Source organism: Oryx dammah, unplaced genomic scaffold, assembly GCF_014754425.2.
Source record: "Oryx dammah isolate SB20612 unplaced genomic scaffold, SCBI_Odam_1.1 HiC_scaffold_21, whole genome shotgun sequence".
In the NCBI taxonomy this organism is placed as follows: Eukaryota; Metazoa; Chordata; class Mammalia; order Artiodactyla; family Bovidae; genus Oryx; species Oryx dammah.
Window position 1 is genome coordinate 45,355,042 of NW_024070205.1, and position 26,201 is coordinate 45,381,242.

Genomic DNA, 26,201 nt, shown 5'->3' on the forward strand with positions numbered 1-26,201 from the left:
TATAAATTAAATATCTATATACATAAAGGTGGAAACAGTTTCATAGAAAGATGAAGCCATGTTTATTCCATTTCAGAAGCAACTTAATAACATTCTTAAACTATACACTGCAAAACCAGGGATAAACTTGATATTTAAAAGTTCATTCAGAACACTAGATTGTGAATCAGAAAAGCAAAGCTCTGGCCCAAGATTCAACATAAACTAAACATGTGACACTGGACATGTCTTTAACATCTCTGGGCCTCTGTATTATTTCTAAAACATTGGATATACTTTGTTAAATGCATTAATTATCTTACAGGAAATCATTATTCTTCCAAATCATGCAGTTTTACATTTCTTTTGAGAATGTCAGTAATTTTCACAGAACTACTAAAGTTTCAGAGTCATTGACAATTAAAACAAGGCCTGGAAAAGTTTTTTGTTTTTCCTCCTAAAATCTCCACCGAGTACCTTCAAGCTATATTACTCAATTTTAAAGAAATGTATGCAATCAGACAACTTAAATTATATAGACATTCTCAATTTGCACTGACAGTTGGAATTTGTTTTTGTTGTTATACATGATCTTAGGTTGTTATAACTTAGAGTATTAACTTAAATATGATTTAGAAATACAAGAATAAAGAACACTTCAGAGAAAACAAAAAATAAATCTGTTTCTTCAAAAACAAAGCAAAAAAGTTCATTTAGTGAATACTTTTTTTGGTTCTTCCTTCTTCAATAGGCCAACTGAATCATTTAGCAGTCTTTCAAGTGGTGGCTCAGACAGTAAAGCGTCTGTCTACAATGTGAGAGACCTGGATTCGATCCCTGGGTTGGGAAGATTCCCTGGAGAAGGAAATGGCAACCCACTCCAGTACTCTTGCCTTGAAAATTCCATGGACGGAGGAGCTTGGTGCAGGCTACTATCCATGGGGTCGCAAAGAGTCAGGCACGACTGAGCGACTTCACTTTCTTTCAAGTGTGATTAATTATGAAGATGCAACACCCCTAGAATAGTCATGTAAGAAATAAAAATTAGGAAATGAAATGATTCACTTACTTTCCTACATTGTCAAAGAAATCCTTGAGTCCTAACAATCCATGTTTAGTCTAAATAATGACTGAAAAAATGTCCTCTTTGGTAGCTCTGACCACTCTTTATGCAGTGGATTTATTGAAAAGCAATGAAGATTAAATAACGCATTTCATGAATACAGTCCTACAGTTACTTTCATTCTCCTTCAAATGTAGCTTTGTTTGGTTTCTGCTGGAACCTTTTTTCTAAATCTAGAATTCTTGGAAAATTATGAGAAATCACTAGGAGGAGAGGCTAATCCTACCGTGTTCATATTTGAAATGAAATAGATGGAGACATCTATCTTCCGTCAACACCAGCTTTACCGTGTACATCCACTGCTAATGTATGATTACCTATAAATATTGATCACCTTGAAATTCATCATTTGTGTGTGTGTGTTGCTTTTAACCATCTGAGCCACCAGCAAAACCCTTGTGTGTTGCTTTGCAATGGTATCTTCTAGAAGTTGCTCAGCAACACTTTGTCTGAAGCTCTTCTTTATCATGTTACACATAGAGCAACAGTCTTTGGTTTCACATAAAGTTAAGGAGTTTATTTTCTTTTTCATCCTAGAATTGCCTCTTTGATAAATTTGATTGAGCAAACATTTGACATGACACTAAATAGGACCCAACACTACAGAAAATCCGAGATTTTCTAGCAATTTCACACATGTGTATGAAACAAAGTCATTTTAACTGCCAAGGATTTCTTTCTTTCCTTTTTTTTTTTTCTTTTTTGAGAAATAAATTATATCCTTTGGAAAATTCAGTCATTGAAAAATATGCATTAAAGTGAAAATTTCTGACATGTTAGAAGTTGATGGTGCCTGATACACACTTTGTGCCACAAGTGATTTTCCATTGTATAAAGCAACCACTGAATTAAAAGAATCTGTCTTGCTCAATTACTCCCTGAGGTCAAAGAGTCCAAGAGCAATTCATATTTCCTTCTGAATCACAAAAGTTCTGTTAATATTACATAGAATGGGGGATTTCAAAATGGTCCTTTTAATGATAGTCTAAGTAGCATCTGATTTTAGTCCCATCTTTCATTATTGTTATTCAATCCTATAAAGGATGAACTTGGATTACGTCAAACTTTGACCCATTGGGTCTGTCACTGTCACCCACTGATAATGATTCATCATTAGTGATGATAAAAATGATGGAAGAAGAGTTAAAAGTCACTTTTTTGTTTGGCCTGTCCCTGTCTTTCTGTGACATCACAATGGATCTTAAACACATTTCTATCCCAACTGCGGATAGGTCTTTAGCCGCTGTCTGGCATCTCATCAGTTAGAAACATAAGAGCTGCAAGAGGGCTCTTTAAAACTGGGCAGGGAGAAAATAAAGTTGAATATTAAGTAAAAGTTTGGCCCTTACTCTGGATTGACATTAGGAAAATTGGATTAATTTAATTTGGGTTGTTCTTTTTTACTTATTAGCTGATGTGGAGTTAGGTGGTAATGCTCAGTCTCCTTAATTAACCCTGGAATTTAATGTCTTTTATTTATTATAATTCTTATTAACTTTACTACATAAGTCTCTTTCAATGCCGTATAATATCCATAGATTCAAATTGCATGAACCTTCCATGAAGGCAGCTAGATGTGTTTCTTTAAGGCATTTTGAACATTAATTCATTTCACAAATATTCAATGAGCCCTTATGAGGTGAGGCAACTCATGCTACAATCTGGGGATATTGTGGGAAGCAGAGACAGAAAAGGCCCTTCCTAGCAGAGTTTCAGCTTGATGTACTTACTAATGTCCCTTTAATTAGGTTAAGAGTTTTTTTCCTTGTATCAAGATTACATATCAGTTGGTAAAAATATACAACAGCAAACCAGGTTCAAATCCAGGCACCAAAGTGTCCTGAAGCAAGTAAATTTTAACTCCTTTGAACGTAGCTCATAAATCCATAAATAAAATAATATTAGTATCTATTTCATGGAGTTTTGCAAAGATAATGGATGTAATCTGCATAGTGCAGTAAGAATTGTAAATAAATTATTAACTTTGTATTTGTTATCATTACTAAACATAAATGTTTTCTGATGTATTAAACTCTGATTTTACTAAAATTTTACCTAACAAGTGCAAGCCTCCATTGGTAGGTCTTAGAATTGTTATTATAGTCAGTGGGAATATCCTACACATCCCATCTCAGAGTCTGGCTAAAACCAGGAAATATTTGCAACTTATGGCCTTTTGGGGCTTCCCAGGTGGTACTAGTGGTAAAGAACTCACCTGCCAATGCAGGAGACATTAGAGACACGGTTTCAATCCCTGGGCTGGGAAGATCCCTTGGAGGAGGGCATGGCAACCCACTCCAGTTATTCTTGTTTGGAGAATTTCAGGGACCGAAGAGCCTGGTGGTCTAGAGTCCATAGCATTGCAAAGAGTTGAACACACAACTGAAGCAACTTCACACACACACACACACACACACACACACACACACATGCCCTTTTTACTTTACCTCCTCATCTGCCCACTCTTTGTTCTATAGAAGAAGCTAGCATCCTGACCCCAGCAAGATGGTTCTCTAGGACATTAGTATGCCATCTTCTGGGACTCCTGGCTTTTAAAATAGTCATTAATTCCTCATCCCAAAACCTTGTCTCCCAATTTATTTACATGTCATGTGGCTTGTGGAACAATCTTGGACTCGGTAACAGAAGTTCCTCCTATTAGTATTATAAACGTGTGGTGGCTGCAATTGCTGGTGACTCTGACATCCTTGTGTTTCAGGAAGGGGGACCCCTTCCAGGGCCTAAGAGTGGGCTCTTGTTTAACACTCAGAAATGAATTGTCCACAGAGACATGGGCTGACAAAGCAAGAGATCTTATTGGGAAGGGAAGCCCGGGCAGAGAGCAGCAAGGTAAAAGAATCCAGAGAACTGCTCTGTCACATGCCTTGCAGTTTCAGCGACGGGATTATTTTCCAGGTTGACTCTGGCTAATCACTCTGACACGGGGTCATTCCTAGGGGTGCACATACTGCTCAGCCAAGATGCATTTCAGCGAGGAGGATTCTGGGAGGTGGCAGGACATGTGGCATCTCCTTTTGACCTTTCCCAAATTCTTCCGGTTGGTAGTGGCTTGTTAGTTCCATGTTCCTTATTGGGACCTCCTGTCATAAAATAACTCATGGAAATGATTACTTTGGTACCTGGTCAAAGTGGGCACTTTCAGTCAGTGTGTTTCCCCTAACACTTGTTTACTGATGTGGCAGCAGAGACCCAGTCATACCTCTTTGTACTTTCACCACTTCTTCCTATGCCCTCTGTAACTCTTTCCAAAAATAGTTGCTTGTCCCTATTGCACGTATGTAGAAATAAAATAAGACTGAGTCTCTCTTGAGAAGTTCACTATTCGGCGAGGGTGACAAGTACATAAATATACTGCATGCCACAAGGGAGGTGACAGGTGAGGGCTATGGGAATATACAAGAGAGAACCAATTCAGAGTAGGTAATAGCAAGTAGATCCTGATCTCAGCCCTTCTAAGGTGAGGAGGAGTTTAGAAAAGCAGGAGAGACAAAATGTTCCAAGGAAAGGGAATGGGCTAAGACAAAGAGGTAAAATAACATGTCAATTTCTGGGGACAAGAAATACTACAGTTGCCCGGAGCCTGAGGTGGCTAAAGGGACGGTGTGTGGAAAAAATGAGACTGGATGAGACTGGTGTGTGAAAAATGAGATGGCCATGCAGGGCCTGAGAGTCAGCTCAGGGGCCTTATATTTAATTGTGAAGGCAATAGAACCCTTAAAGGACTTATTCTGGGTAGTGACACAAGAAAATTTGCACTTGAGAACAATTAATCTGGTGGCAGTATAAAGTGAATGGATTAAAAAGAAAGCAAGAATAAAGAGGCCCAAGGAAAAGAAGCCCTTGAATGAGACAAGAAGATAGGGCCAGAGAGTCAGTAACAAAAATAACAGAGAAAGGGGTCCTAGAAACACTGAGAGCAGAAACTCACAATTAAGTGGGAGCTGTCAACAATGTCACAAGTCTCAAAGCCACAGATGCCAGGAAAAAAAAAAAAAAAACCTGAAAAGTGTCCACTGGCTCTAACATGTGGGAGACCATCAATGACCTTAATGAGTGCTGTTTCTGTGAGAGTGTGGTAGAAGAAGGAATCGCCAATTGGCAATGGGTTGAGGAACAAATATGTGAGTTTACTAAATGGCAGACTTTCTGAGGCTGTGGCTCAACCTTATTCACTATGTAGCCTCAGTGATTAGTAATTATCTTCACTTGGGCTTCCATAACACATTACCACTGAGTGGCTTAAACAATAGAAACTCATTTCTCACAGACTTGGAGACTGGGAAGTCTAAGATCAAGTTGCCAGTAAGGTTTTCATTCTGAGGCCTCTTTTCTTGGCTTGTAGATAGCCACATTCTCTCTATATTCTTCTGTCAGTTGAGAGAGAGAATGAGAGTGGTTTCTCTTTGTCTTCTTATAAGGACACTGAACCATCACGAGGGTCCTACCCTCATGACCCCATTCTCATATGTCCCTATTTACCTACCAAAGGCCCCATCTCCTACACCATCACACTGAATATCTGAGGGGCACAAATATTCAGCCCATAACAGCAAGCAATTGGTACATTTTAGATGTTTGATAAATATTGGTCAAATAAATGCTTATTGAGTGATGATGTGGCATCAATTTTCTTTTAGTTAACAGTGATGAGGAGAAAAATAAAGTGATAAGCTAGAGGGAGTTGAGAATATATTTTGAATTAAATTTGCATGCTTATATGCTAGAGTTTGGAGAAGGAAATGGCAACCCACTCCAGTAGTCTTGCCTGGAGAATCCCATGGACAGAGGAGCCTGGCATGGGGTCACAAGTGTCAGACACAACTCAGTGACTAAACCACCACCACTGAGCCCATAGTAAGGGAGAAATTGAGGATCTAAGTAAAAGAGAAAATTATTACTTGAGAGAGGTCCCTGAGGCAGAGAATGGGGGTGAGGAAGAAAACAAGAATATAGAATCAGATTGGTCCTGAGAGATCTCTCCCATTACCTTGCAACTAAAGAGTGAGGTCTAAGAGTGAGTTTGAACATGGAGTCAAGGAGTTGAGGAATTTCTTGATAATTACTTTATTTTGCCCAACAAATAAGAAGCATGATTGTTTCATAATAATGAGGTGGGGCATAGTAGGACAAGAGAGTAAGTTGAGAACTGATGATTTGTAACAGCAATAGCAACTAAGTAGAGAGTAGATTGGGCTTCCCAGGTTGTGCTAGTGGTAAAGAATTTGCCAGCCAATGCAGGAAACAGAGGTTTGGGTTCAGTCCCTGGGTCGGGAAGATCTCCTGGAGGAGGGTATGGCAATCCACTCCAGTATTCTTGCCTGGGAAATCCCTCAGACAGAAGAGCCAAGGGGGCTACAGTTCATGGGGTCACCAAGAGTTAGACACCACTGAAGTGACTTAACACACACACACACACACACACACACACACACACAGAGTGGATCATCCAGAGATCCAAAGATTACTAGACAATAACAGAAAGTCTCACTGTTCACTGAGTACAGATGCTTCTCCAGCTTATCTTATTGACTACAGTCATGCAGAAACCACATAGTTGGATTGAACAAGGGATTTGATTTTGTTTTCAGAATGAATGTGCATGAAAAATGTTGGAACATGAAAGTTGAGAATAATGGGTCATGATTTAAAATAATACAGATGACTAGTGATTTTAAAGAGGTGAAAGCTAGAGGGGTTTGGCAGATTGAGCGAGAGACTAGAGAATTTTGATGAGAGAAGAGAAAAGAGTAGGAAAAGGCAATGAGTAAGGAAAACATACGTGACTGAAGTTAGAAACTGGAATATGAAGCATGCCCCGGTCTGTTACTTTAGACTTCCTTCTTGTTAGCACTTAACAAGAAACCTGCCATTGTCAGTTCTTGTCTTTTATGACTCAAAAAGTGATTTCCAGGCAAAATATCTGTACCATTCTCTAGTGCAGATTCGGTGAATAAACTTATGGGAAGTGCGAAATCCCCTTTATGAGAGTTTTTCAACTCTCAGAATGCTTGAGAATGTAGGATTTGGGGGGTTGTTGATTGTGCCCATCCAGAACACTTTTCCTTCCTTTTTCTGGTTTAGAGAGTGACATAGAGAGAGTAAATTCCTCATTGATTTTTTTTTTTTAGACAGTGACTCATCGTGCAAAATTTTATCAAACAGGAAATCCCCGAGAGCTGCACCAGCTGTGGGGGAAGAGTGATTCTCTTCTGAGGGAAAGTTTCTACTGAGGACAGTTTGAGGGAGGGGTGTTCATAGTCTTCAGCTCACATTTTGAATGGAAAACAGAATATGGCCATAACAGTGAGCAAAGACACCATCAGGCAGCCAAGAAACAAGAAAAGCACAAAGGAGGAGTGGCGGGTGTCCTTGGATGGCCAGTCCCCAATGCAGCCTGGTCCATGCCTGTCCAGGATGTGGTTGTTCCAGCCCAGGAGAGATGCTCCTGACCACACTATTGAGGACAGCCAGATGCAAGGAATGTCCTCCAGGCCTGGGGAAAATTGATCACTCTGGCATGGATCATGCAAATATAACACTCATATGCCAGCCTGGTTAGGGTGATGATGGAAACAATCCCTGCAAGAAGAGAAAGTGGGACAGCATAGCAGGGCATGGTGGGGGTGCAGGGGAGTGGGGGAAGACTGACCAGGGGTGATACATTCATCACCGCAATACCTTACAGAGCAGAGCATCTGGAACCAACAAAGTGCTCCAAAAGCCAAAATATCTTAAGAGAAATTATGCCTCACAGTCCTCAGGAAATTCAGCTGGAGATACATTTACTCAGAAATCGTGGAGTGGAAAATGGCACGTATTCTTTAGTCACCAAGTCATATCTGACTCTTTTGCAACCCTATGAACTGTAGCCCAGCAGCCTCCCCTGTCCATGGGACTTCCCAGGCAAGAATACTGGAGCGGGTTGCCATTTCCTTCTCCAGGATGTCTTTCCAACCCAGGGACTGAACTCGAGTCTCCTGCATTGGTAGGCAGATTCTTTACCGCTGAGCCACCAGGGAAGCAGGACAAAAACAAAAGCTCTAAAATCAGCTCTGGCCTAATGGTGCAGCTGTTGTGTTAAATTTTCTGAGAGAGAAAAACTCCAAAGAGAAACTCTGCAGTGGTTCAGGAAGAGTCACTAAAACAGTCATCTCTTGGTTTTGACTTCTCTCAACTGTCTGACTCAGCTACAGAGATGATGTCAAAGTAGGTTCCACAGGTGTGAACTGCCCAAAGTGATGGTAGAATTGTGCAGGAGCTGTGTTAACCTACCTACTAGCACTGTCAGCCTATGAAGTTTCACATGCATGACTTCTGACAAGGGGTGGAAGTCTGTGAGACTGTGTCTTCATCTATGCCTCTATTTTGCAACAATTAGGCTTTAACAATATTATTCTTTTATTTCTCTGCACCTCCTGAGAGAGTGATTTATTCATGCATTAAGCTCCTTTTGAGTACCTGCTGTGTGCTGGGCATTGGGCCGACACTGGCAACTCAACGATGATGGAAACTCAGAAATCTAGATTTTTAGAGGGGAGGCAGATGAGTTAAGCAATTGTAAACACCATACAGGAAGTAAAGGTTACAATTTTGATACAATATACTGTAGGAATCACAGAAAAAGGCACTTGTGAATAAAGCAAGAGAAGTGCATTCCAGGAAGAATGAAGAATTATGTCCTGGAACATGGAGGCAATAAACGACAGAAAATGGTGTAAGAATGAGGAGAGGATTTCAAGATACTGGGGCTCAGAGAATAACTAGAAAAGAAAGATAATGTCACAAGGAGCAGATAGGGTCTTACTAAGAAAGGTTGTTAATTTCTTGCTGAAGTTTTCATTTGGTTGTTTGTTGCTATTTTTTTTTTCCTTTTTGACCTTTTCCTGCTTAAAATAGTAAATTATAAATCCGTTACATTGTCATGCTTTTTAAGCATAGAAGTGACAATAGTTAAGTTCTCCTTTTCTTCCTCTGTCTTTTTCCTCTGAAAAAAAAAACAGTCATTGAAGCAGCTGTGTAGAATCAGAAACACAGTTCAATGCATAGAAACCATCTAGCAGGCTTTTGCAATAGTCCAGGCAAGATATGATGGAGCCTGAATTAGGATATTTTTATAGGCATGAACAATGAAGTCTGTATTCCAGAGACATTTAGCAATTAATATCATCAGACTCCTCCACCTTCTTCTATGTGAAGAAAGAGGAGAGTGGAGTCAGAATTACTTGGAGGTTTCTGACCTGCCTGATGAGTAAAGAGAGTGGTTAATGAAGACAAAAATCTACTACAAAATGTATGGGTAGATAGTGAGATGTTGCGGCTATGACCCGTGGATGACACCGGGATTCTTGGCCTCCAGAGAAGAGGATTTCCATCTGGAGCCAGATAGGAAGCTTGGTTACATGGAGATTTTATGTAGCAAAGTTTTATTAAAGTATAAAAGAGAAAGAAAGCTTCTGGCATAGACATCAGAAGGGGACAGAAAAGACACTCCCTTGCCGGTTTTTAGCAAGGCATCTTATACTTGTTAGCAAGCTGTTGATCATAGATAAAAGAAACACCTCAAGGCTGAGAGAGTTGCACCTGGGTTTCTCTCCCCCAACATACATACCTGCACAAGGGGCAATGACTGGGGAAGAGTTGTCTCTGGGCAAGATATATTGTATCCATAAAACAACTGTCATGCCTTGAAGGAAAACAGATCTCCAAGCAAGATACATAGTTTCATTAACATAGTTTAAGAAAAACATTTTCTTGAGTGAGAGGTATTTTTTTGGCAATTAGCGGAGGTTCGTGACATTGTACAGGAGACAGGGATCAAGACCATCCCCATGGAAAAGAAATGCAAAAAAAGCAAAATGGCTGTCTGAGGAGGCCTTACAAATAGCTGTGAAAAGAAGAGAAGAGAAAGGCAAAGGAGAAAAGGAAAGATATTCCCATTTGAATGCAGAGTTCCAAAGAATAGCAAGGAGAGAGAAGAAAGCCTTCCTCAGCGATCAATGCAAAGAAATAAGAGGAAAACAACAGAATGGGAAAGACTAGAGATCTCTTCAAGAAAATGAGAGATACCAAGGGAACATTTCATGCAAAGATGGGCTCGATAAAGGACAGGAATGGTATGGACCTAACAGAAGCAAAAGATATTAAGAAGAGGTGGCAAGAATACACAGAAGAATTGTACAAAAAAGATCTTCATGACCAAGATAATCATAATGGAGCCAGGCATACTAGAATGTGAAGTCAAGTGGGCCTTACAAAGCATAACTACAAACAAAGCTAATGGAGGTGATGGAATTCCAGTTGAGCTGTTTCAAATCCTCAAAAATGATGCTGTGAAAGTGCTGTACTCAATATGTCAGCAAATTTGGAAAACTCAGCAGTGGCTACAGGACTGGAAAAAGTCAGTTTTCATTCCAATCCCAAAGAAAGGCAATGCCAAAGAATGCCCAAACTACCGCACCATTGCACTCATCTCACATGCTAGTAAAGTAATGCTCAAAATTCTCCAAGCCAGGCCTCAGCAGTACGTGAACCGTGAACTTCCAGATGTTCAAGCTGGTTTTAGAAAAGGCAGAGGAACCAGAGATCAAATTGCCAACATCCACTGGATCATGGAAAAAGCAAGAGAGTTCCAGAAAAACATCTATTTCTGCTTTATTGACTATGCCAAAGCCTTTGACTGTGTGGATCACAATAAACTGTGGAAAATTCTGGAAGAGATGGGAATACCAGACCACCTGACCTGCCTCTTGAGAAACCTGTATGCAAGTCAGGAAGCAACAGTTAGAACTGGACATGGAACAACAGACTGGTTCCAAATAGGAAAAGGAGTACGTCAAGGCTGTATATTGTCACCCTGATTATTGAACTTATATGCAGAGTACATCATGAAAAATGCTGGGCTGGAAGAAACACAAGCTGGAATCAAGATTGCAGGGGGAAATATCAATAAGCTCAGATATGCAGATGACACCACCCTTATGGCAGAAAGTGAAGAGGAACTAAAAAGCTTCTTGATGAAAGTAAAAGAGGAGAGTGAAAAAGTTGGCTTAAAGCTCAACATTCAGAAAACTAAGATCATAGCATCCTGTCCCATCACTTCATGGGAAATAGATGGGGAAACAGTGGAAACAGTGTCAGACTTTATTTTTGGGGCTCCAAAATCACTGCTGTTGGTGATTGCAGCCATGAAATTAAAAGACGCTTACTTCTTGGAAGGAAAATTATGACCAACCTAGAGAGCACATTAAAAAGCAGAGATATTACTTTGCCAACAAAGGTCCATCTGGTCAAGGCTATGGTTTTTCCAGTAGTCATGTTGGACTGTGAAGAAAGTTGAGAGCTGAAGAACTGATGCTTTTGAACTGTGATGTTGGAGAAGACTCTTGAGAGTCCCTTGGACTGCAAGGAGATCCAACTAGTCCATCCTAAAGGAGACCAGTCCTGGGTGTTCATTGGAAGGACTGGTGCTGAAGCTGAAACTCCAATACTTTGCCCACCTCATGTGAAGAGTTGACTCATTGGAAAAGACTGTGATGCTGGGAGGGATTGGGGGCAGGAGGAGAAGGGGACAACAGAGGATGAGATGGCTGGATGGCATCACTGACGTGATGCACGTGAGTTTGGGTAAACTCTGGGAGTTGGTGATGGACAGGGAGGCCTGGCGTGCTGTGATTCATGGGGTCGCAAAGAGTCAGACACAACTGAGTGACTGAACTGAACTGAACTGAACTGAGCAGCTCAAGGTTTGGGAAAAAACTTACTTTGAGGAGATTATCATCTTAGCACAGCAACACTGGATCAAAAGGAGCCTCCTGTGGCTAAAGGAATAGAGTGGGTTGGGGTGAGGTGGATTAGGGTAGGGTAGTCAGCTGCTTGGCTTGTCATTTGTTTCCTCCTGCCACTTGGGGACCTTCCTATCTGACTGCTAACCTTTTCAATATGAGGGAGAAAATTAAATTGTGAGATCCCTAGAACACAGCAGCATAAACATTTGTTGAATGCATGGATCAAGAGTGGTTCTAGGATGGCTTCCCTGGGGACTCAGTGATAAAGAATCCGCCTGCCAATGAAGGAGACACAGGTTCGATCCCTGATCTGTGATGATCCCATATGCCGAAGAACAACTAAGCCCGTGCACCACAATTATTGAATCCGTGCTCTAGAGCACAGGAGACACAACTACTGAAGCCTGAGCACTCTAAAGCCAGGGCTCCGCAACAGAGAAGCCATCACAATGAGAAGCCTTTGCATGGCAGCTAGAGAGTAGCCCCCGCTTCCCCCAACTAGAGAAGTGCCATGCAGTAATGAAGAGCCAGCACAGCCAAAAATAAATAATCTTTAAAAAAATAATAAAGTGCTTTAAATCATTTAAAGTTTTAAAAAAAAAAAAGAGTGGTTCTAGGAAAAGTGATTCTGATGGGGAATGAAAATAAAACTGGTGTCATGATAACCGGTAGGAGTGTGGAGACTAGGTTATACCATGATAAATATTTTGTTACAAGGACAGTATTACTCCCAGGGTCTGATACATGTGCTAGTCAATAAATGCTCACTGAATAAATGAGTGAGTATTTAGTAAATACATAAGTAACTGAAAGATCAAGTTTTGGAATATGGTAGAAGGAAATAATTCAGAAAATAGTGATAATAATAGTAAAGTGCCAGGAGCCAGTGTGAGGAATCCCACCCATGATAAGGGCATGAGGAAGGAAGCCTGACAAAACGCAAGGACATGATCAGGTTTCAGGGGCTCCCCCTGGTATTTCCCAAGCATGTACCCCCAAAAAACAAAAATCTGCCGGCTTTTGTACTCTGCTCTTCTGATATTCTCTGGAAAAAGTTAAATCAGGGCTTTCTTTAGTCTTCTGCATTTGAAAGGGATGTTTCAGTTAAACCCCTCTGATAGCTCTCTAGCTTGCCTAACAGGTTCCCCGGACCTCTTACAGCTTGTGAATTGCTTACAGCCCCCCAACCACAAGAGGCACAAAGCTTAAAGCATCTTAAAGATACAGAGCCTTTTCTAAAGAGTTAAAAATCATATTGGTAGAGGGTTTTCACTGTTCACTCAATGACTGCTGCCAGGCCTCCATATTCTTTATCTTTTAGGCACCTGGGAGGATGTTAATCAATGTAAATGGGATAGGGAAAAAGATATATAGTAGTTTTGATGTTAGCAACCATGGACTTTTGAGTTAATTACTTTTCTCTTTGTTATATATCACTGCACTCCTCTTGTGTCCTTGCTATGTAAGAATGTAACTTTATTTAGTGCTTTCTGAGAGGGGCACCAGACTTTGGGAAGATCAATACAAATAAGTCTTCTGGTTGACAAACCCTTATCAGAAAAAAGGCTGTAAAATGTTAATTGGCCCTTTTGGCCCGAAGATGATGTAAATTACCTAAGACTTGTGTATACAACTAGGTATGCAGAGAGAAAAGCCTGGTTTTGATAAGAGTCTGGGCTGCTAACGCTGCATAACTTTGTGTTACCCATTGAGCTCCATGTTTTATCAAAAGTATAAAAGGCCTTCTGAACAAGAGAGGACGGGGCCAGTCGCTGGACTGGTTTCCCCCGTGTCTCTTCTCTAATTTCTGGCTGAATTCTCATCTGGGGCGTGGAGGCTCACCTTGTCTACTTACTTGTCCCGGCTTTTAAGATCCACATGAGGGGGAGCCCAAGGTGGGGCACCCCCCGATATTCAAAAGGACGCCAGTGGCCTAACATAGATTGTGCAAGCTCCTTGTCTGGAACTTCATTGGCTTCCCACGTAAACCAAGTTATTCAGCCTTCTTTCTCCACTTAATTTTCCTACTATACTATTTCTTTCTAATCTAATCTTATATTAATAAACAAATAAGTTTTCCATGCCTACACCGTCCACGCTTTGAATTTCCCTGGATCCACCAGGGCTGGACCCCGGCAGTAAAGGATGGATTTAAATTTAAATATAATAGGAAATTCTGGAGGCCAAATAACATCCAATTAGATATGCTATCATCAGAGCTAGTCATCTATTTTCACCTTTTACATTTATTTCTGAAAGACTGATATTATCTTTTTTAACTGAGTATATGCATAGAAGAAAATCTAAAAATAGTGACACAATAAATTGTCTCTAATAAAATACTGTTGTTTTTATTTAATTTACAAACTTTCTTATTAAGTGTAACGACATTTAATTATGTATTAATACTTGATGTTAAAGCATAGCTTGACCTTCAGTTTCAGCATGATTTAATCCTTTACTGGCAAAGAAGTTTAGTGCAAATGATTATGTTGTAGGTTAACAAATCTCAGTGCACTTTACAGACCAATAAATGTGCTCTTATGGTTAAAACAATAAATTAGTATAATTTTAACTTTCATATATTCACTCATTTATTCCTTAAGTACACGTGTCAATCATTGTGCTAGAAACTCAGCATAAAGTGGTGAGTGAAGCAAGCATTTTGTGGAACTTATCACAGTCTGGAGGGTAAAAGAGAAGAGATAAAAACAACCCAGAAAGTAAAACAGGTAAACTAGTGAAGCACTATGAAAAAACGAGATAACTCAGAGAATAAGGTGAGGTGAGATGAGAGAAGTCATGAAGGGAAAGGCGCACAAGCCTCGTTGTGCTCAGAGCTGAAATAGGGAGTCCAGCTTTGTGGTCAGAATGCAGGAATTGACTACATTTTCCCTTCTTATTATTTCAGTAGAAGAAAATTTTTTTATGTATTATTTGTCTGCACTGGGTTGCAGTTGCAGCCAGAGGGCTCGTCCTTGCAGTGCCAGGCTTCCTTCTAGCTGAGACATTCGGGTTCCAGAGTGCACAGGTTTAGTTGCCCTACAGCATGTGGGAATCCCAATTCCCCAGCCAGAGATTGAGCCTGCATCCCATGCATCCACAAGGGAAGTCCCAAGATTTTTAAAATATTACATAAATTTTATATAATAAAATTTGACTATACCTGTGTCTTAGAAAGCACACTGGGCTTCAAGTCCTGAATTAAATTACTACTATTCTGTTCCATGACTAGTTAATAGAGATCTAGAGACAGCAAACCTTACATTGCTTAGGTCCTCCCAATAGCCTGGGTATATATAAGCAGCAGGCCTAGTCACACAGATTTAGTCTTCCAGCCTGGCTCATTTAAACAGAACTAAACTACATCCCTTTCTTGCAAAATACATATATCAGCCTTTTTCCCCCCTTAATACTTTATTTACTAATGGATTTCAATCCTGAGTCCTAATTGCTTGTTATACTCTAGTTGATTCCCAGAACACATCCTGGGAGGATGAAATGCATGGACTGTATTAAAACTTAACTGATGTTAAGCCTAAACCTCTATTTCCTTTGACTATGGACAGGAAAGGGGAAGGCAACTATTGCAAACTGGGCATCTATTATGAAACAAGCCACAAGGCAATCATTCTATGGAAGATGTCCCCTACCCTTTTCTTGTTGTTGTTGTTGAGAAAAGCAGTCTGTGGCTCAAAATGGGTAAGAGATGGTGAAGATAGTTTTGACAACTCAGGACTGGACTGGCTGACTTCAAAACTCGTGATTTTGTTGTTACACAACCTATTGTACTGTGGGGCAAATTCTATTACCCCACAACACCCATACGGGAAGTGTGATGACCCTGCTTACCCTGTAAAGATGTGAATTGATAACGTACATATTAAGTGCCTGTTAGTCTGCTGAGTGGGCTCAGTGGTAAAGAATCCACAAGCCAATGCAGGAGATGCAGTTTAATCCCTGGATGGGGAAGATTCCCTGGAGAAGGAACTGGCAAACCATGCCAGTATTCTTGCCTGGGAAATCTCAGGGACAGAGGAGCCTGGTGGGCTACAGTCCATGGGGTCGCAACGAGTCAGAAATGACTTGGCAACTGAACAACAACAGTCTGCTGTACATCTTGTAGGAGAAACCAGAGACACGTGGTCCCTCAAGGAGATTACAATACTCTTATAAAGCCAAGACCAACTCATAAGTGTAAGGTGAGCAATGTAAGATGATATGTAATCATAAGTTTACTGTGCAACAATAAACCAGTGGGCTTCCCTGGTCGCTGAGACAGTAAATTGTCTGCCTGCAATGTGGGCAATCTGGGTTCGATCCCTGGCTCGGGAAGATCCCCTGGAGAAGGAAATGGCAACCCAGTCCAGTACTCATGCTTAGAAAATTCCATGGACAGAGGAGCCTTGTAGGCTAAAGTCCATGGGGTCGCAAAGAGCCGGACACGACTGAGCGAACATTGGAATTGGATTGGAAACTAGAAAAATTAAATCCCAGTGGCTTCATGAAACAATGAAAGATAAGTTGGATCTTAAAAAATGAGCTCAGTGTTAACAAAGTATCAGGGTGTGCATTTATGACTGAAAGGAGAACTTCTACGAAGATAAAGCAATCCTCTTTGACTTCTTCTAAGAACCTCTTAGACTCCAGATGTGTGGAGAGGTAGAAATAATAGTCAATACCAGTCTGGTACCAGTCTGGTACAAGTCTGACCATGCCTTTTATGGCTGCCCATGGTCTACAGTAGGGGTCTTCAATTTTTTTTCTAGTATTTTTCCTAATAGAATTTTGAAAAACTATGTATACTCCCATATTTTTAAAGATATATATTTAATTTTTTGCCACATGTTTAAAGAGCTGAGTAATGTAAATATGACTGTACTAGGGAAGAAACTTTGTACTCTATTACAAGTTAATCACTATCTCTGGGAACACTGACTCCCAGGCAAATGGTGACCACAGCCATGAAATTAAAAGATGCTTACTCCTTGGAAGAAAGGTTATGACCAACCTAGATAGTATATTCAAAAGCAGAGGCATTACTTTGCCGACTAAGGTCTGTCTAGTCAAAGCTATGGTTTTTCCTATGGTCATGTATGGATGTGAGAGTTGGACTGTGAAGAAGGCTGAGCGCCAAAGAATTGATGCTTTTGAACTGTGGTGTTGGAGAAGACTCTTGAGAGTCCCTTGGACTGCAAGGAGATCCAACCAGTCCATTCTGAAGGAGATCAACCCTGGGATTTCTTTGGAAGGAATGATGCTAAAGCTGAAGCTCCAGTACTTTGGCCACCTGATGCGAAGAGTTGACTCATTGGAAAAGACTCTGATGATGGGAGGGATTGAGGGCAGGAGAAGAAGGGGATGACTGAGGATGAGATGGCTGAATGGCATCACGGACTCGATGGACGTGAGTCTGAGTGAACTCCGGGAGCTGGTGATGGACAGGGAGGCCTGGCGTGCTGCAATTCATGGGGTCACAAAGAGTCGGACACTACGGAGCGACTGAACTGAACTGAAACTAATATACCTTTGTTTAGCTCCAGAAACATCCTGACCAGGCCCACCTGTGAAAGACTGTAGGAAAGAAGAAATGAACATATCTCTTCTGGAGGCTGACTGGAACCAGTAAGTGTTTGACTTTACTGCCTCTTCTTTCAGTATAAAAGAGGCATGAATTCAAATTCAGGTAAGATGGTTCTTTTCCTTGCCCCAATAACTCATCTTTGACTTATTGGTCTATTATTCAGTGAGCAATATGAGCTTGGATTCAGTAACATAAACGTTGAAAAATAGATTACTTTCCTCTTTAAACATATCCAGTGATTCATAAATGTTAGTAATTCCATATACATAGTTGTATCTAATTTGTGTATTTATTCTTAGGCATGTATACATAAACACACACACACATATAAATGATCAACTACTTAGACTCATGTTTCCCTTCTGCTTTTCACCTAAATTGTTTTTAAACTTTTTATTATTGGTCCATAGCTGATTAACAAACAATGCTGTGATAGTTTCAGGTGAACAGCAAAAGCACGCAGCCATAGGTATGTATCTATTCCTCTCCCATCCACTAAGTGAAATAGGCCTGTGCTCTGCTTAGTTGCTCAGTCGTGTCCAACTCTTTGCGACCCCATGACTCCTCTGTAGCCCACCAGACTCCCCTGTCCATGGAATTCTCCAGGCCAGAATACTGAAGTGGGTATCCATTCTCTTCTCCAGGAGATCTTCCCCACCCAGGGATCAAACCCAGGTATGCTACATTACAGGCTGATTCTTTACCAGCTGAGCCATCAGGGAATACTAGAGTGGGTAGCCTATCTCTTCTCCAGGGCATCTTCCCTGCCCAGAAATCGAACCAGGTCCCATGCATTGCAGGCAGATTCTTTACCAGCTGAGCTACCAGGGATGGCCCAAAGAAAAATATCATATGATATTACTTATATGTAGAATCTAAAAAATAATGATACAAATGAAATTATATGAAATAAACTCACAGATATAGGAAACTAACTTATGGTTACCCACAGGGAAAGGTGGGGAGGGATAAATTAGGAGTTTGGGATTAACATATATACACTACTGTATGTAAAATAGATAACAAACAGGGACCTACTGTATAGCACAGAGAACTATATTCAACATTTTATAATAACCTATAAGAGAAAAGAATCTGAAAAAATACATATTATATATATATGTATAATGAATCACTTTGTTGTAAACTTGAAATTAGCACATTATAAATCTATATTTCAATAAAAATTTTAAAATGCACCCAAAATTCTCAAAGCCAAACCCTAACCAAAAGAAAAGTCAGCTGCTTTCATATTGCTATTCCCTCTGCCTGCAGATATGACAAAGATCTCACAGACACATGAGAAGACAGACATGTAAACAAATAATTATAAGCATGTGATAAGTACTAAAACTGAGCTGTGTTTGGGGACCTGGAGAATGCAATAAAGGAAGTACTTAACTCTTTGCTGGGGAAGATTTTAAGAGAAACCAATATTTGGAGCGAATTTATCAAGTTGAAATGAATTTATTACTTTCCTACCTGAATACAAATAAGTTGAAATAAAAAATTATTACCAAAGAAAAGCATTTTAAAAATTAGAGGATGGTATAATTTTCTTCTCATTCTTTTTTTTTAAAGATTTTTTTTTTGATGTGGACCATGTTGAGGGAGTTTATCAAGTTGAAAAGGAAATTTCAAGGATATAGTGCACACAAAAGCATGGACATGAAAAGAGGCATTCAAATGTTAACTCCATGTATTAGTTTGAGTCCAGTAAAGTTCTTTGTGATATAGCTTGATGATTACGCACTATTTACAGCACTGATCAATAAACGTACATCATGCACACATAACATGCCAGGCACTGTGCTCGACAATGGAAAGACAAAGATGAATTATAAACGGGGATAAATGATTACGAAACAATTTGATAAATTCTATGATAGAGGAATGCCTTTGAGGCCAAAGACCTGAGTTCAATTCCAATTTGTATACATAACTACCATGTCTCTGGGAAAATTAATTAACATTTCTGAACCTCGATCTGCTCACCAGTAACATAGGAATAATTGTACCAAAATGCTGTCTTATTGTGTGTATTTGTGGAAGTATTAAATAAGAATATAAACGTAGTTAGTAAAATGGTAATATAGAAGGTATTATTATTATTGAGTAACTGAGTAGCTGGGTGCCAAAATTGCTTTAAGTGGTAGAAAGTTAGCAAAGGCACAAGAGTGGGTGGAACTCGGGAGCTTAAATACAAGTCTATTAATGATTGGTCCTTGGAAGAAAAGCTATGACAAACCTAGATAGCATGTTAAAAGGCAGAGACATTACTTTTCCAATAAAGATCCATCTAGTCAAAACTATGGTTTTGCCGGTAGTCATGTATGGATGTGAGAGTAGGCCCACAAAGAAGGCTGAGCACTGAAGAACCGATGTCTTTGGATGTGGTGTTGGAGAAGACTCTTGAGAGTCCCGTGGACTGCAAGGAGATCAAACTAGCCAGTCCTAAAGGAAATCAATCCTAAATTTTCACGGGAAGGACTGATGCTGAAGTTGAAGCTCCAATACTTTGGCCTCCTGATGCGAAGAACTGACTCATTGGAAAAGACCCTGATGTTGGGAAAGATTGAAGGCGGGAGGAGAAGGGGACAACAGAGGATGATATGGTTGGGTGGCATCACTGACAGAATAAACATGAGTTTGAGCAAACTCCAGGAGTTGGTAAAGGACGGGGAAGCCTGGCATGCTGTAGTCCATAAGGTTGCAGAGTTGGACACTGAGTGACCGAATAACAAGCTTGAGAACCAAGTCATTTCCCCTATTTGGCCACTAAATATCCCTGTGGAACTTGACAAAACCCTGCTATACATATTTTGGCTTGAATAATAGGGAAGAACTAAAGAGCCTCTTGATAAAAATGAAAGAGGAGAATGAAAAAGTTGGCTTAAAACTCAACATTCAGAAAACTAAGATCATGGCATCTTGTCCCATCACTTCATGGGAAATAGGTGGGAAAACAGTGGAAACAGTGTCAGACTTTATTTTGGGGGCTCCAAAATCATTGCAGTTGGTGATTGCAGCCGTGAAATTAAAAGACGCTTACTCCTTGGAAGGAAAGTTATGACCAACCTAGATAGTTTTTTAAAAACAGAGACATTACTTTGCCAACAAAGGTCTGTCTAGTCAAAGCTACGGTTTCTCCAGTGGTCATGTTTGGATGTGAGAGTTGGACTATAAAGAAAGCTGAGCACTGAAGAATTGATGCTTTTGAACTATGGTGTTGGAGAAGACTCTTGAGAGTCCCTTGGACAGCAAGGAGATCCAACCAGTCCATTCTAAAGGAGATCAGTCCTGAATATTCATTGGAAGGACTGATGCTGGACAGGATGGACAGGGAGGCCTGGCGTGCTGCAGTCCATGGGGTTGCAAAGAGCTGGACACGACTGAACAACCGAACTTAACTAAACTGACCAATCCAACTTTAGTCCACCAACCCCAAAGCCTTCAACCCATGGACTGTAATGTGTCTCAGGTCCTGACCCTCTCTGCCTGCACTCTGCCTTAGCCTCCCTGTGTGACCCCTTGAGGTGTGCCATGTCCTTCCTCCAGGGCTGTGAGTGATAAACTCTATTTCATTTTCTCTCATGGGCCATTATTGAAACATTAGCTCACCATCAAAAAAAAAAAAAAAAAAAACTAGCTCCTGCCTGGAGGTGAGAAATCAGGTCCTTGAGGGCATCAGGGTTAAGGGAAAGTAAGTAGGTAGAGAAAATATTGGAAAGATGTTGAAGATATAGGAGAGTTTGCTGCTTGTGAGAGGATCCTCTGAGTGCACATGGTGGAAGCTCAGGACTGGACCATAACAAGAAGTAACACTGAGCCATAAAGAGATCCTAATGGAAATCCTAAGGAAATCAACCCTGAATATTCCTTGAAAGGACGGATGCTGAAGCTCCAATGCTTTGGGCCACCTGCTGCGAAGAGCCAACTCATTGGAAAAGACCCTGATGCTGGGAAAGATCGAGGGCAGGAGGGAAAGAGGGGAACAGAGGATGAGACGGTTGGATGGCATCACCGACTTAATGGACATGAGTTTGAGCAAGCTCCAGGAGAACGGTCTCCAGGACAGGGAAGCTTGGCGTGCTGCAGTACAAGGGGTCGCAAAGAGTCAGGCACGACTTAGCAACTGAACAACATAAAGAGATGTGGATGCAATCATGGCCAATGAAAGGCTTTCCCTTTTGGTGAAGACTGACTTCAGCAGGGCTGTGAGGTAGGACCAGATTTGTTCTCCTCATCTTTTGTGGGGTCAGGAGAAGATAAAATGTGTTTCCAGAGGCTGGGACCTGAATGATCTGCTCAGTGGTATATTCGTTTCTGGAACATGTGCTCCCTCAGATGTCACACTCTGGGTCTCTGGATTATTTGCAATTTTTCACTCTTCTAACAGTGCTATGAGAAGAGATAGTACAACACGAGGGCCTTAGGTTCAGGTTCCATATCCTCCAATTTTTATGTGATCTTGCAAAATCAATCTCCTGGTGCATTAATTTCTTTATAAAATGGGGTAATAGTATATTATCTAGGCAGAATTGGGATGAAGATAGAGTTAATGAATATGCATATAGCAGTTATAACAGTACCTGGCATAGGGTACACATTTAACAAGTGTTAGCCATGGGTATTATAATCTATTAGCTATATATTTACACACATCCATGATTACTTCATTAGGATAAATTCTAGCAATATAATTGTTAGGTGAGAAAGTGTACAAAACTTTAATGCCTTCAGTACAACTCTCTAAACTATCCACCAGAAGATAGACTAAATCCCTACTACCTTATCATAAGATACTTGCTTTAATGTCATTTGCATGATAACCCACCACCCATGCAGCAATCAACTACAATTGCTCTCTGAATACTCACTGACCCAGAATGTAAGAGTGGTCCCTGGTAATCTGTATTTTAAAGACATTCCCATTTGAATCATAAGAACTCTTTAATTTAAAACCATAGCTCTATAATTTTATCAACTGACTCATCACTTGCTATTAATAAAACATTTGCAGCATCAACACTTTAGACCAGGCTCTTTTTAAAATTCACCTTGGTTTCTACAACCTCTGTCCTGACTGATCTCCTATTTCTATGCCAGTTTTGTATTTCCAATAGAAATATAATGTGAGCCAGATAAATTAAGGACCCGAAATATATCACTAGAATTCTGTTTCTCCCCTCCCATCACTGGTTTGGTTGTTCTCTACTTGATCTAAGTCTCAGACAGACTCTGGTAATCAAGATACTGGCATCCTCTGACTCATATCCTTGAAGTTCAACAAGTCCAGGAGGAAAAAACAAAAAAGAGTATATATTTTGGAATTCTGGAAGGGAATTTTCCTAATCCAGGAGAATCCAGAGGTTATTGCGTTAAATTGGGCAGGGCATCATGTGTGCATTCATAACAGGTCCCTATCCACTAGCTCTTCCTCTGTTGTTTGCTGGTTTCTCTTCCGTTCCTGTAGCACTCACATTTAATCAATCACTAGCTCAGGGGGGGCTTTCCTGATGATTCAGCAGTAAAGAATATGCGTGCCAATGAAGGTTTGATTCCCAGGCCGGGAAGATCTCCTCAAGAAGGAAATGTCAACCCATTCCAGTATTTTTGCCTGAGAGATCCTATGGACAGAGGAGCCTGGCAGGTTGCAGTTCATGGGGTTGCAAAAGAATCAGACATGACTTAGCAACTAAACAATACTAAAATGTCAAACTGCTCTACTATTTCATTGCTTGATGAACCATCAGTAAGTGTGAATATGATTCAATTATGGATGGTTTATTTAGTCTTGTATTGGCTCCTTTGAAACTCTCAGGATATTATTATATACATATAATTTGATTCATTTGCCCATAGCCTGTCAGGTAAATAATACCCCTCCAAAAAAAGTATGCTAAAATACTTTTACATTGATTTGAGGTAGCTGTTTGGAGTGTGTAGAGAGAAACATATTTTTTAAAAAGATATTTAAAAGATAATAAGAGAACATGACCAAAAAAACTAAAACAAAAACAATACCAAAATATCATCCTTTCATTTCTATGACTGCTTTGCAGACTTATTCTATACCTGAATGAGATGAATGATTTTTTCTAAAACTCCCCAACATCTCTAGTCTGTATCTGACTATTGGGGCAGGAGGAGATATTTCACTATATCTGTGAATCTTGTTTTGGAGCTTATCATGAACCTTCGGGTGGAAGCCTCTGCTAATTTGTGAGGGAACAGAGATGAAGGAGTAGAGGGATGGTATGTAAGCGTGCACTCCCTGGTGGCTCAGACGGTAAAGCGTCTGTCTACAATGCAGGAGACCTGGGTTCGATCCCTGGGTCGGGAAGATCTCCTGGAGAAGGAAATGGCAATCCACTCCAATACTATTGCCTGGAAAATCCCATGGACAGAGGAGCCAGGTAGGCTACAGTCCATGGGGTCGCAGAGTCGGACACGACTGAGCAACTTCACTATCACTATCACTATGTAAGGGGGCAACAGCAGTCTTTACCAACAGTGACCCTGATGAAGAAGCACTGAGGGAGTCTGAAGATGTTGAGGAAGAAAGGCTAATGTGGGGTGCATAAAAGAAACTTTTACTCAAATGCAATTTCTCCAACTTGGCAGTCTGGACATTTTGGGCTTAATAATTCTTGTGGGGAGGCTATCCTGGGCATCCTAAGATGTTTAGCAGGACTTCTGCCCACTAGATGCCTGTTGTAGCCCCTTCTGAGATTTTATAACCAAAAATGTCTCCAGACATTGTCAAATGTCCCCCAAAGAGCTAAATCACCCTGGTTTGAGAATCACTGCCTTGATGGGAGAAAATTAGTAAAATGATTAGATGAAACATTTCATAGATTATTGAAATGTTCCCTATTTTTAAGTAGCTTTATTCACTCACACAGGTTTACCCTAAAACTAATTACCTGTGCTAATAATACAAAGATCCAGGACTATGGTTTTTGATAAATTTTTCCAGACTGTTCCCAGTGGTACTCTGTTCCTCGGTTTGAAACTAGAACAGAGATGCTGGAAACTGCTAGTTGGTATTCCATTTTGCAAAATTTTTTTGCATGCCTGTGAAGTGCAAGACATTGTAGGGAATACAGAGGTACAACACACACAGACTTTGTTTTAAAAGAGATTATAATCTCATGATAAACTATTTCCAGTGCAGTTCTCTTTTGCTTTTTCCTTTTAATAAACACCTGGTTTATACTTGTTTCAGCAACAGAGGGCATTGCAAATAATGGTATGTAGTCATAAAATAGAATCGTTAAAGAAACAAAAGGACATACAGCTTTTTTTAATACTTCACTTAAATCATTTTAGTAACTTAACAACTACATTAATTAGCTAAAAACAAGATTCCCTGCTTCTTCCTCAGCAGTCCATTCCCCCAAATTTCATTACTGAAATTTAGTCTTCCATCCATATATTTATTTAGTTTTCCAACCATATGGATGGTTTATTTAGTACAAAGTCTTTGTACCAATCAATTAAAGATAAACACATATAATCAAGTTATAATGAAGTCAAATTAATACTTCCCCATACTGATTCATAATATTTCTGTTCTTATTTGTATATGTATGAGATTGTAGACTTAAAAAAATATCCACAACCTAAAAGTTGAGAGTTATGTTTTATTTGGTGAGAATTTTTAGGACTTCAAGCCTGGGAGACAGCGTCTCAAGCAACCCTGGGAGAACTGCTCCAAGGAAGCAAGGGGAGGAGCCAGGTTACATGGAAGTTTTGCAATAAAGTGCAGGTAGTCAGGAACAGCAAAAGATTATTGTTAAAGAAAACCAGATATCCAAAGTATTGGGTTTAGCACTTTTCTATGTATGGGGCGATACAAGAGAATGAACTCACTGAAATAATTCCTTTGATAGGCACCTCAGCTCTCTGGGGCCAGTATCTTGTTTCCATGTCCCGAACTTCCTCGGGGATCATGGAAGGGAGTGACTGCCGTCTGATGGCTGTAAGATGGCAGCTATTCCTTCCTTCCTGAGTTCCCTCAGGGCTCACCAGCTCTCCATCCGTGATGGCTGGCGTTCCTGGTCACAACATCCTTGTTTACTGATACGGCAGGAAATATTCCATTTCTCAAGATGAATGAATGAACAAGTAAAAGTGTCAAACAAACAGAAATGGGATACCCAGGGGCATTAATTTTATGACCTATAATCAAAAGAATTGACATAAACCCCACTGCACTGGTATCCCCTAGGATTCCTGTTTCTTTAAAACTGTAAAATGCCTGAATGTGTATTTCCTTCTGACTGAATTACAAACACATATTTATCTTCCTAGTATACTTTGTCAACCTTGCACCTTCAAATCCAAAGTCATATCTTTTCCTCTGATATCTATCCCTTTATTCATGTACTAAGGATTAAAAACCGATATAACAAGCAAATTATATCAACAGAAACAAATAAAAATACTATATTATAGAAATGAAGCTCTTGACATAAAAAACAGGAGAAACAGTTTGCTTTGATTTCAAGTGTGAGTTTAAACTCCCTTCTCCTTCTTCCAATTTTAGTTGACCCAGTTTCATTACACAAATTGTAATTTATAAGATGATTCATTTGTTAAAAAATAAATACTCTAAAATTCTAGAAACAACCACTTTTAAAATAGTGATGTGCTGTACATTTTTATATGCAATAAATAACCGTCTTGAGATGAAGGTAAAGCA

General features: G+C 40.0%; 1 protein-coding gene across 1 annotated transcript; it reads right to left on the reverse strand.

Annotated features, from left to right (window-relative positions):
* Positions 1-436: 436 nt before the first annotated feature.
* OPN3 (opsin 3) lies at positions 437-7,739 on the reverse strand. Its single transcript, XM_040262842.1, is given in 5 exon segments — positions 437-2,452; positions 4,787-4,851; positions 7,394-7,443; positions 7,446-7,607; positions 7,610-7,739. Coding segments are annotated over 5 exon segments (723 nt in total). The 3' UTR covers positions 437-2,136.
* Positions 7,740-26,201: the final 18,462 nt, after the last annotated feature.